Consider the following 9,870-nt stretch of genomic DNA (forward strand, 5'->3'; position numbering starts at 1 on the left):
TCACGGGACTCTTTGTGTGCTTGGGATCTGACCCGTCTAGGACAACGGATACCTCGTTTGTGGAGAACCCCTCTTCCATCAAACCCTCGCTGAAGTACCAGACACCCGCTTCAAACCGCCAGTCACGGGTCCCAACACCATCAACGTCAACTAGGGGAACGACTTCCACAAGAGGAACGGCAAGAGGTGGGAGGGGAACCACGGGAAGTCGGGGCACGCGGCCTAGCGGGCTTGTGAGACCGAGAGCCCGAGGTATTAGATGAAAGGTTTGGGTGGCATTGCACTCCTGAAGACAGGAGGAAAAACTGAGACGTTGATGCCTGGGAAGACAGCCGCTAGGAACAAGTAGAGAAGGTGCTGAAAAGCGACCCCGATGGCCGTCGGTTGCCGGGTAGCGGCGGGCTCGGACGCCTTTCTTGACGTCGCCGAGTATGCAGCCAAACAACAACAGGTGTCGGATCTTGGGGGTGCGGAGACCACCGTTAACGGAGTCGTCCGGGACTCCAAATGCAGAGGCAGGCCAAGTACGGTTACTGACGACCAAGTTAAGAATCGTTTACAGCGTTGTCCAGATACATCCTAACTCGCCTTAGACACTCCTCCTCGCCTGAATTGACCCAGGCGCCCACGATAGCAACAGTCTTATTTCTAGACTTGAGACCCTGCGTGATCTGCAGGTCTGACTTGGGTAGATCAAGGGCCTGGGTATTCAAATGAGCTTAGGCTCTAAACCAATAAATAACCCTATGGATGTTGTATGTACTTGTACCTGTCACATACCTCGCTCAAGACCTTGATTACCGCTTTGTTGGCCTCGCCTTCACGTGCTTGTGCTGCGACACAGATCTCGACGGCTTGGTCGTCGACCGAGGCGATGCCCTCACGGTTTCTATTGGTCCCTGGCTTTACGTTGCAGTGCATGTAAAGAGTATTTCTAGCAGACCTTTTGGTCGCTGGCACATACCAAAATGCGCGGGCTGACATGTTGTCTGAGTGGCAGTGGAAGTGTTGATGAGAGGAGTTGTGAGTGAGAATGCCAGGAGTCGGAGTCAGTTTTGTGACCGAACTCCACCTCCATTCTGTTCCCTGTTGGATAACCGCCAAAGGGAGGGTTATTAGTACTAGTATTCCGTAGGTAGGGTCATGTGCTTCATCGCACTGATACAGACAGACTCTTGGTCCTCATTCACAGTGTATTAACCCATGTAAAATGGCAGTAGTGGGTTACTCTGCCTAAGTATGACGCTATGTCAGCCATGAGTCAATTAAACGCTTGAAACCAAGGACAATGTTAGCCTTTCAGTATGCCGAAGATTCCTATCCGCTTAAACAATCGCGTATGATTGATGGACCCTAACCCTTTGTGTCTTGAGCTCCGGAGTCCGGACCGGTGATGTCAACCTTCCTGACCGACAACATGCCAACTCCGAGTCCAGTTTCAGCTAAGCTCTCATAAACATACGGCCGCCACCAATTGACTCACAGTTCTTCCACAAAACTCACTTTCAGACGGGCAGAAAACCAATACAATACAAACCCACCCAAAATGTTCCGCCAGTCCCTCATCAGACCGCTCACCTCCACAGCAACTGCAGCCGCGACCCGCCGCTTCGTTCCCGTCGCTGCTCCTCGCTCGAAGAAGCTCTTCCACACCACACCTCGCGTTTTGGTGAACGTGGGCGACCCGCTCCCGGACACGGACGCCCTGATGGAGAACACGCCCGGCCAGCGCGTGAACCTGGCCGAGGAAGCCAAGAAGGTGAACAACATGCTGCTGATCGGGGTGCCCGCCGCCTTCTCGCCGGCCTGCTCGGCGCGCCACGTGCCCGGGTATATCCAGCACCCGAAGACGAAGGAGTTCGAGCTGGTTGCCGTTGTGTCGGTCAATGATGTTTTCGCGTGAGTATTCTACCGTACCCCTCTATGCGCCGGCACTGGCTGGAACGGGAAAGCGCGGGTGGCATTGTCTTGCGAGCGCGGTGAAGCTGATGAAATGGGGGATATAGCATGAAGGCTTGGGGTGAGACGCTGGATCCAGCGGGAACTCAGGGGGTGAGTTGCAAACCCTTGGATACCGTATCGGTTAAGGCTAAGGGGAGTTGCTTACTTCGGGACAGATCCGTTTCCTTGCCGACCCTACTGGCAAGTTCACCAAGATGCTGGACATGTCGTTCGATGGGTCGGCCATCTTCGGCGGGGACCGTTCCAAGCGGTATGCCATCATCGTGGAGCAGGGGAAGGTTAAGTCGGTCGCTGTCGAGCCCGACAACACTGGTACCGATGTGTCGCTGGCGGAAAAGGTGTTGGCCGCTGCTGCTTAGTGCTATGCATCTCGCGCAGGTATAATATGGGCTACGGAGAAGGGACCATAGCAGTTTCAGACGGAGTTTCACTGGCATTTCATTTCAAGACGCAAAGGCGAATACAACAGGTACCGACACTCAAGGAAGACTTGAAAGAGAGAATCCAAACCAAAACCGCCGTGCTATTGCATTCTAGCATAAAAAGAACATAAGCCAAGGTATCTAAATTATGTACACGTGTAGTCCAACCAGAGGCGGCAGTCCTCCTTCATCTGAGGTGCTCATCCCGTACGCTGCGTCAACCGAGGGTCATAACATCGCCTATAACATGGGCTTTAGATCATCCGCAACCCGGAAGGGCGCCTCAGTCTTGGCCTTGATCTCGTCCACCGTCACGCCATCGGCAATTTCAATTAGTGTCAACCCATGGGCGAAGTCGACATCAAAGACACCCTGCTCGCCAAGTCAGCATCACTCCATTCGTCAAATCAAGGCTAAGGGAGAAACTCACGAGCTCAGTGATAATCCTCGACACGCAGGCCTTGCCGGTTAGGGGGAAAGCACACTGCTTAACAATCTTGGGATTGCCCTTCTTATCGGTATGCTCCATCGTCACAACGACCTTGGTCATGCTCGGGTTGCTGACCAAGTCCATCGCGCCACCGAACCCCTTGACCTTCCCGGGCAACATCCAGTTGGCCAGATCGCCCGTCGCGCTGACTTGCATCGCACCGAGGATGGTCAGGTCAATGCGGCCGCTCCGGATCATGCCAAAGCTCTCCTCGGACCCAAACACCGACGCGCCCGGCTTCAGCGTCACCGTCTCCTTGCCGGCATTGATCAGATCGGCGTCCTCCTGGCCCTTGAGCGGGTAGGGCCCTAGGCCTAGGATGCCGTTCTCGCTCTGCAGCTGCACCTCGACGTCGTCGCCCACGAAGCCCGGCGCAAGCATCGGCATGCCGATGCCCAGGTTGGCGTACATGCCGTTCTTGAACTCCTTGGCGGCGCGCTTCACGATGCGCTCGCGCTTGGCCTTGGTGTCGCCCGTGCCCAGCGCGGCAGCGGCCTTGGGGTCCTCGACGGCGGCCTCGTTGGGGTCTTTGCTCCACGTGTACTTCTCGATGTTCTTGGCGGCGGTGCTCTGGATGACGCGCTTGACGTAGATGCCCGGCAGATGGACCGCCTCGGGCGGGATCTCGCCGGGCTCGACGATGTGCTCGGCCTCGACAATGGTCATCTTTGCGTTGCGGCCCATGGCGCCGTTGAAGTTGTTGGCCGCCAGGCGGAACTGGCAGTTGCCGAGCCGGTCGGCCTTGTAGGCCTTGACAAAGGCGTAGTCGCCGGCGATCGAGTGCTCGAGCAGGTAGCTCTTGCCGTTGAAGACCTTGACGTCCTTGGGGTACGAGAACACATCCGGCGTGCCGTCCGGCTTGTTGCGCAGCGGCAGCTCGCCCGTCTGCACGACGGTGCCGAAGGCGGCGGGCGTGTAGAAGGCCGGGATGCCCTTGCCGCCGGCGGCGCAGCGCTCGGCCAGCGTGCCTTGCGGTGTCAGCTCCAGTTCAACCTCGCCCGTCAGGTACATGGTCTCAAACGTCTTGTTCTCGCCAATGTACGATGCGATCATCTTCTTGATCTGCTTGGTCTTCAGCAGCTTGCCGAGGCCGCTGCTGTCCGTGCCGGCATTGTTCGACACGGCCGTGATCCCCGTGATTTCTGGCTTCTTGAGCACCTCGTCAATCAGCGTGTCTGGCACGCCGCACAGGCCAAAGCCGCCGCAGAGAAGCGTGGTGTTGGGCTTCATGTCCTTAAGCGCCTCCGCGGCCGATGGGTAGATCTTGTTGATCTCCCGCCGGCGGGCAGTCGCCGAGAAGGACCGCGCAAAGAGCGCCGCATGCTGTCCAGGCCACAGTCAGTACGCGTGAAGAAAGACTAGTAAAAATTCCAGGGATCTGAGAACCAGGTACATTCTGGCCATATTTGGCATATGCCCTCAGTGTCCTCATGCACATCGCCGCCGACGGCATCTTGGATTGTAAATCTGGAGCGTTCGGCTATAGAAGGGTTTACCGGAACGACGCGATAGGCAAGTTGGCGAGGAGCAACGTCGCGAAAGAAGGGCAACAAATGCAACACCGCAATGCAAGAAAACGGTCAAAAGGGAAGAGAAAAGTAAACAGAAACAAGATTCAGAGACAGCTGGAAGGAAGCCATCGCCGGCACTAAGTTACAATGAATGGCACTTTCCCCCGGGCCCTCTACAGTGGTACCGGAATCCCGTCAATGGCCGACAGCAGTGCCGTGGTCCCCACCTGAGGTTCCCCGGCAAGTCTCCGCCTTCGGAAAAGCTGCTCGGCAGCGGGTGAGAATTGACCCATTCCGCTGTCGGCTTCGGAAAGCAGCGGGCATCGGAATGTTAGTCATTCATTGTCGGGCACATGGACCGGTGAGGGGAATACCAGTATATGTTAGTATGTGTGCCTAAATCTGAGAGTAACTCACAATTCCTGAGATCCCGTCTAGAGTTAGTTCTGTGATTTGATTTATTAACGCGACCTTCGACCTGTTCATCTCACCGTCGCTTAAGGATTCTTCCCTCATGCTATGGAAGCAAATGCTGAAACTCACTGACAGTTGTGCCAAGCGGGACCCTAACAAAGTGGGACCTCCCCAGGTCCAACAGCCGGGTAACGACTCCGGAAGATTTCATGCCCCATGTGCCTGTGTACGATGTATGTATTGTAGTATTGTGATGATTACCTGGTGTAGACGTCATGCCGTAGCCCTACGGTAATGACCAGATCCTCGTCTCAAGTGATCCGTGAAGTACGGTGTAGTCTGTAGAAAGCAGAGATGAGGTCGAATGTGAGTTCATGTCGTTCAAGTTGATTCCATCCCAAACCTTAGCTCCCGCCTCCTCGCTGTCCCATGCCCCGGCCCTCTCCCATCTAATGTACATGTACACAAACAATCACGGCAGGCGCTGCAGGTCAAGTCGAACTCCGGAGATGTGCCCAATCTATGCCGAACCACACGCCAGTTTGCTTAGTGAAACCCCAGGTCAGAGTAGGCTCCAGCAAAGCCCAAATGCACCGTTCCGGTCAACCCCCAAAATCATCGAGCTTCAGGCAACTATGACAACTGATGCCGGCTTGATATTGCCGCCGCCGCCCTTGTTCGTTCGCCGAGGAACGCACGGAGTAATACTGCCACAGTACCGAACACCTCCAGCGCCTCCTAGCGTCGGGTGCTCGCCGCTCCGCCATTGACGGCCGAGCCCGTCAACTCGACATTGAAGGTCCATTTTCCTATTGCTTGTCAGTCATAACGCACACGACTAAACCGATTCGAGTTTACATACCTTCAGCGAGGTTCTGTGCGGTGTCTTCCAGAAGAATCACCCTTCGTTTGTTGCAATAGGTTGTCTTATCCATGATTTCCACCTTCAGCTTTGGGTCGGCGAGATCAGTTATAGGTCGCTCGAACATCTCGGACAAGGCCTCAACCGCCATCTCCAAGTCCTTCTGGTTGTCCTCGAAGATCTCCGTCAGGTTGTTGCGGGCGAGGTAGAAGGCAAATGCATACGTCCACATCAGGGTCTGCCGACACGTCTGGAGCGCCTGGGAGGCCGAGTTAAGATACTGCACCTCGATCCATGACATGCCGGATTCTTTCTGCAGTTGTACCATCCTTTTCTCTGTCTTATGGAAGATGTCCTTATCCAGACGGGCTGACTGCTCGTGGTTGGCGTAGCGGTTGTAATAATGCAGATAGCGCTCAAGCGATACCCGTGAGCGGGCCTGGGCATCCCTAGCTTCCATGCCGCTTTTCTCCTCGAACCTATTGCAGTTGTACCAACTCGTGCCGTGCTCGGACCACAGCCCCATACACATCCAACAGAACTCGTGCTTGCACTTCCGGCAAGTCATGTGGTTGCACCCACCGTTCTTCTCGATCGTACTGTTGCACTTTGGGCACTCCTTCGTGTTGGCTGAAATCCAGTTCGCCGTCTCCGAGTCGTCTGCACACTTCTTGAGCCACTTCTTCACGAGCTCGCACGGAGCTGGCTGATGGTCGTTCAGAATACAACCAAAGCAGAAGCGGTGGCCGCACAGGCAGGACACGGTGGGAACCACTCTGTCGAGGTCCTTCTTTTTCACCCCGCACTCAACGGCATTCTGGCAGTCGGGGGCTGGACACCATTTCAGTGTCTCCTTATCCTCGACATATGTTCGGTGCAGCAGCTCGTGGTACCGATCGGTCAGATCCTGGGGTACAAGAAGATCCAACGACCTGGCGTCGATGATGAGGTTACATCCCTCAGAAGGACACTGGATGCGCGCCGCTTCGCCCTCTTCCCGGATCTTTTGTGAGAGGTAATGGCGGTAGCAATCCACGCAGTACCTGTGGCCACACTTGAGGGCGAACGATTGGAGCCCGGGCTCGTCCTCACAGCAGATGTCGCATACAAAGTCGGGAATAACCTGGATCTTGGGGGGGCCAGCTGCACTTCGAGAAAGCCCAGCAGCATCAAGGACCTGGCCAGACCTATCCATGTAGTCCTCAATCAACCGCTCCTTGTTCCACCTGAAGTAGCGGAGAAGAATGGCCGCCTCCTCCTTTGAGATGTCCAGGATCATGTTGACCTCGTCTATCAGGTCATCTTGTTGCTTCTGAATGTCGCTTGGTTGGTAGACGCTGAAGTCAACGTCATAGACGGCCTTCTTCCCGTGTCCGGGCTCTTTCTGCAAGTCGCTGTACGCGTCGGGCTCATCGTCGAAACCATAATCTAGAAAGGCCGCGACGGTTAGCATATGGCTGTACACAAGCGACTGCGACACGACGGCTTGACTTAAACCCTTCCGGGCGAGACCGAACAAACAGTTACGCACGAAGAGGTAAAGAACAGCAGCGAATACCAACCTTCATCATTCGACATGTCATTGTCACTATCGTCTGGCATGATGTCCTCCTCGCTAGACACGTTGGAGATGAAGTCGTCGTCCGAATCCATGGTGCCGTCCGCGACTGTGGTTACCGGTGTGGGAGGAGCTGTGTCGGGGCCGGCTGAGGCGAGAATCCTCTTATTCGGAGCGGTGCCAGCAGAGGATATCGTCGCCTCAGCGGCTTTCCGCTTGCGAGTTGCTGGGGGAATGATGCCGGCTTATGCCAGCGCCACCTGACAAGCAGCGACTAGTCGCGTATCGCGGGTGGGAATAGTAGGATGACTTTGGTACCAAGATGGTGCCCTGTAGTCGCGGAGCCGTACCTTGCTCAGCGATGCGTGAAACAAGACTTTATTTAAAGATGGGAGCGAAGGGCAGGACCCAGGGGGTGGCGGTTGATGGTACGACGCCCTTCTTGTTGTGAAAGGAGACAACGATAAGAGGCGCTGGAAGTTAGGTACGGTGACTTTCGAGAGAAAAGATCGCTCGAGATGTCAGCCGATGGATTGTAGTGGAAGGTGAACTGGCGAGAACTGGTCAGCCCGATAAGAAGTGCAGGTTTGGACAATGTGACGGGAGAACGTTTGGATGACGGTGAGCAAGGCCCAAGTTAAAGAGTGGGCTGCCAGCAAAGCATGGGCGGGATTAGGTAACACAGCCTGGCGAGCGGCGAGCCAGGGCAGGGATCACAGGGACGGAATTACCGGTGACCGGCTCAAGACCGGACGATCACATCGCCTGCCAGGCTGCCAGCTGTTGTCCGGTGTCTTCCGACCCACTCTCTCACCGTCACGGCGTCCAGGATTCGAGGCTGCCAGCCCACAATGCTGTGGCAACTGGAAACGTTCGTCAGTGCCCGGGGTTCCGAGAACGTGCCAGTTACCTATCGAATAAGCTCACAGTTTGCTTCGACCTTCGCTCAGGCCTCAGGCACTGCTATTTGCAGTGATCGGATTAGCCCTTGTCGGCAACACCAAGAGCAGTCGCGGATTGAAGAAGACAACTTGATGTTCGATGTGCACTGCATTCACAATGCCCGGGGATAACTCAGAAGGCGACCGGAGGCCCAGCCGCAGTAAACAGCAGGATGAGCCCGAAGATTATAGGGAGGAACGGAAGACAAGACACTGGGAAGACAAACATGTCAATCGCAGCAATCGATCACGATCACGATCACGAGAACGACCATACCGACGGCGTTCAAGAACACCCGGCTCAAGGGACAGGCGGTCACGTTCAAGAGGTAGAGAGAGGAGAGATCGGGATTTCGAACGGGAGACCCACGGCCGGCGAAGTGAGAAAAGGGATGGCGGCAGGCGCAATCGTGAGCGCAATGTTGATGATAGGCAGGAGTCGCGAATGCGGCGAAGTCCCGATCGTAGGTCTCAGCGGCGACTTGATGGAGCGGACGAGCGGGCAAGATCCGACGACGGACGAAGCCTTGTCAAACGCTCTGGCCCATTGCCGTCGCAGGGGGACTCGTTCGCCATTAGCAAAGGTGAAGAACCTGAGAAGCCAAAAGAGAAACCCAACTTTGGGAACTCTGGGTTGCTGGCGGCAGCGTCCAACTCGGTCACTCAAGCCGATGGCACCACCATCACCCTGAAATACCATGAGCCGCCAGAGGCCAGGAAACCACCTCCACGCGACCAATGGAAGCTGTTTGTCTTCAAGGGCCAGGATATTGTCGACACGGTCGAACTCAGCACCCGGAGCTGCTGGCTGATTGGGAGAGAACTAGCAGTCGTCGATCTTCCCGCCGAACACCCGAGCATCAGCAAACAGCACGCCGTCGTACAGTTCCGCTACACCGAGAAGCGCAACGAGTTCGGGGACAAGATCGGCCGGGTGAAACCGTACCTGATCGATCTGGAGAGCGCGAACGGCACGAAGCTCAACGGCGAAAAGGTGCCCGAAAGCCGTTATTTGGAACTACGGAACAAGGACATGATTCAGTTCGGTTCAAGCACAAGGGAGTATGTGCTCATGCTGCCGCCCAAGGAATGAGAGAAGCAGGCCTAGAGAACACAGCACCCGTTCATCCAGATGTTCGATCTCACGGAAGGCGGGTCCCTGGAGTCCTTTTTGTCTCCGACACGGCATTCTGCGTCCGAATGCCTTCAACCATAGCTCGACATTCAAGAGCCTCTTGTGGCCCCGTGTTATGCCGAAGCCGGCCGTGACCCCGGTGTGGTATCAAATCGCGTATTTGTCCCTAGGAGCCGTTGCACCGGAGTCTGGCTTTTCTTTGCACGACCGATCTGCTGTGATCGTGCTGGCTGCGCCGGGTTTGATACCGCTCGACCGGTGATTTCGAGTCAAGGTTCAGCGCAGCCTATGCGAGCTGTCACAACATAGCGGCGTTGCCGCTTCAAGTGAGTTGTGACACAAATGCAAGGTTCGGACAAAGCCAACATCTCGCCTCCGAACGTTCGGTTCATGCATTGCAAAAGTGTGGCCATGTGTGCAACCAGGCCCATCATACGGCCGTTTTTCTTCACTGGCTTTGCCAAAATGACTGTACATTTCTCGGAAAAAGGGCCGGAGATATGTCCCCTTTCCTCTTTCTTGCCCCTAAACAAGTGTCGGTTAGGTGTCTTGTATAACCGGCCCGGCTAGAGAAG

The 9,870-nt window shown here is 55.7% G+C and overlaps 5 protein-coding genes across 5 annotated transcripts; 2 read left to right on the top strand and 3 right to left on the bottom strand.

Moving 5' to 3' along the window:
- Positions 1–193: 193 nt before the first annotated feature.
- B0T15DRAFT_206963 (uncharacterized protein) lies at positions 194–1,228 on the bottom strand. The gene is made up of 2 exons (XM_062862629.1): positions 781–1,228; positions 194–701 (listed from the first exon to the last, which is right to left on the bottom strand). The coding sequence occupies exons 1-2, from the start codon at positions 982–984 to the stop codon at positions 546–548; spliced, it is 360 nt and encodes a 119-aa protein (XP_062721498.1). The 5' UTR covers positions 985–1,228; the 3' UTR covers positions 194–545.
- Positions 1,220–2,463, top strand: B0T15DRAFT_533196 (Redoxin-domain-containing protein). The gene is made up of 3 exons (XM_062869352.1): positions 1,220–1,899; positions 2,007–2,052; positions 2,118–2,463. Exons 1-3 carry the CDS (start codon positions 1,547–1,549, stop codon positions 2,319–2,321), a joined length of 603 nt encoding a protein of 200 aa, XP_062721499.1. The 5' UTR covers positions 1,220–1,546; the 3' UTR covers positions 2,322–2,463.
- A 48-nt stretch (positions 2,464–2,511) lies between these two features.
- On the bottom strand, positions 2,512–4,431 carry B0T15DRAFT_207086 (uncharacterized protein). Its single transcript, XM_062862631.1, has 3 exons — positions 4,268–4,431; positions 2,815–4,197; positions 2,512–2,756 (listed from the first exon to the last, which is right to left on the bottom strand). Exons 1-3 carry the CDS (start codon positions 4,325–4,327, stop codon positions 2,625–2,627), a joined length of 1,575 nt encoding a protein of 524 aa, XP_062721500.1. The 5' UTR covers positions 4,328–4,431; the 3' UTR covers positions 2,512–2,624.
- Positions 4,432–5,219: 788 nt separating this feature from the next.
- Positions 5,220–7,457, bottom strand: B0T15DRAFT_207091 (uncharacterized protein). Its single transcript, XM_062862632.1, has 3 exons — positions 7,224–7,457; positions 5,662–7,089; positions 5,220–5,608 (listed from the first exon to the last, which is right to left on the bottom strand). The coding sequence occupies exons 1-3, from the start codon at positions 7,312–7,314 to the stop codon at positions 5,538–5,540; spliced, it is 1,590 nt and encodes a 529-aa protein (XP_062721501.1). The 5' UTR covers positions 7,315–7,457; the 3' UTR covers positions 5,220–5,537.
- Positions 7,458–8,278: 821 nt separating this feature from the next.
- On the top strand, positions 8,279–9,253 carry B0T15DRAFT_396130 (SMAD/FHA domain-containing protein; the record flags this gene model as incomplete). The annotated part of the gene is made up of 1 exon (XM_062864816.1): positions 8,279–9,253. The coding sequence occupies one exon, from the start codon at positions 8,279–8,281 to the stop codon at positions 9,251–9,253; it is 975 nt and encodes a 324-aa protein (XP_062721502.1).
- Between the last annotated feature and the right edge of the window lie 617 nt (positions 9,254–9,870).

Source organism: Chaetomium strumarium, assembly GCF_033439665.1.
Source record: "Chaetomium strumarium strain CBS 333.67 chromosome Unknown B0T15scaffold_4, whole genome shotgun sequence".
Classification (NCBI taxonomy): domain Eukaryota; kingdom Fungi; phylum Ascomycota; class Sordariomycetes; order Sordariales; family Chaetomiaceae; genus Chaetomium; species Chaetomium strumarium.

Excerpts from the sequence above, each read along its gene's own strand:
- B0T15DRAFT_533196 (XM_062869352.1), top strand. The coding sequence starts at position 1,547 with ATGTTCCGCCAGTCCCTCATCAGACCGCTCACCTCCACAGCAACTGCA. Across the intron at positions 1,900-2,006 it reads TCGGTCAATGATGTTTTCGC|CATGAAGGCTTGGGGTGAGA; the intron begins GTGAGTATTCTA and ends TGGGGGATATAG. Across the intron at positions 2,053-2,117 it reads ATCCAGCGGGAACTCAGGGG|ATCCGTTTCCTTGCCGACCC; the intron begins GTGAGTTGCAAA and ends ACTTCGGGACAG.
- B0T15DRAFT_206963 (XM_062862629.1), bottom strand. The coding sequence starts at position 984 with ATGTCAGCCCGCGCATTTTGGTATGTGCCAGCGACCAAAAGGTCTGCT. Across the intron at positions 702-780 it reads TAATCAAGGTCTTGAGCGAG|GCCCTTGATCTACCCAAGTC; the intron begins GTATGTGACAGG and ends TTGAATACCCAG.
- B0T15DRAFT_207091 (XM_062862632.1), bottom strand. The coding sequence starts at position 7,314 with ATGGATTCGGACGACGACTTCATCTCCAACGTGTCTAGCGAGGAGGAC. Across the intron at positions 7,090-7,223 it reads TGACATGTCGAATGATGAAG|ATTATGGTTTCGACGATGAG; the intron begins GTTGGTATTCGC and ends CGGCCTTTCTAG. Across the intron at positions 5,609-5,661 it reads CGCACAGAACCTCGCTGAAG|GAAAATGGACCTTCAATGTC; the intron begins GTATGTAAACTC and ends GACAAGCAATAG.
- B0T15DRAFT_207086 (XM_062862631.1), bottom strand. The coding sequence starts at position 4,327 with ATGCCGTCGGCGGCGATGTGCATGAGGACACTGAGGGCATATGCCAAA. Across the intron at positions 4,198-4,267 it reads ATGCCAAATATGGCCAGAAT|CATGCGGCGCTCTTTGCGCG; the intron begins GTACCTGGTTCT and ends TGGCCTGGACAG. Across the intron at positions 2,757-2,814 it reads CGAGGATTATCACTGAGCTC|GGTGTCTTTGATGTCGACTT; the intron begins GTGAGTTTCTCC and ends CTTGGCGAGCAG.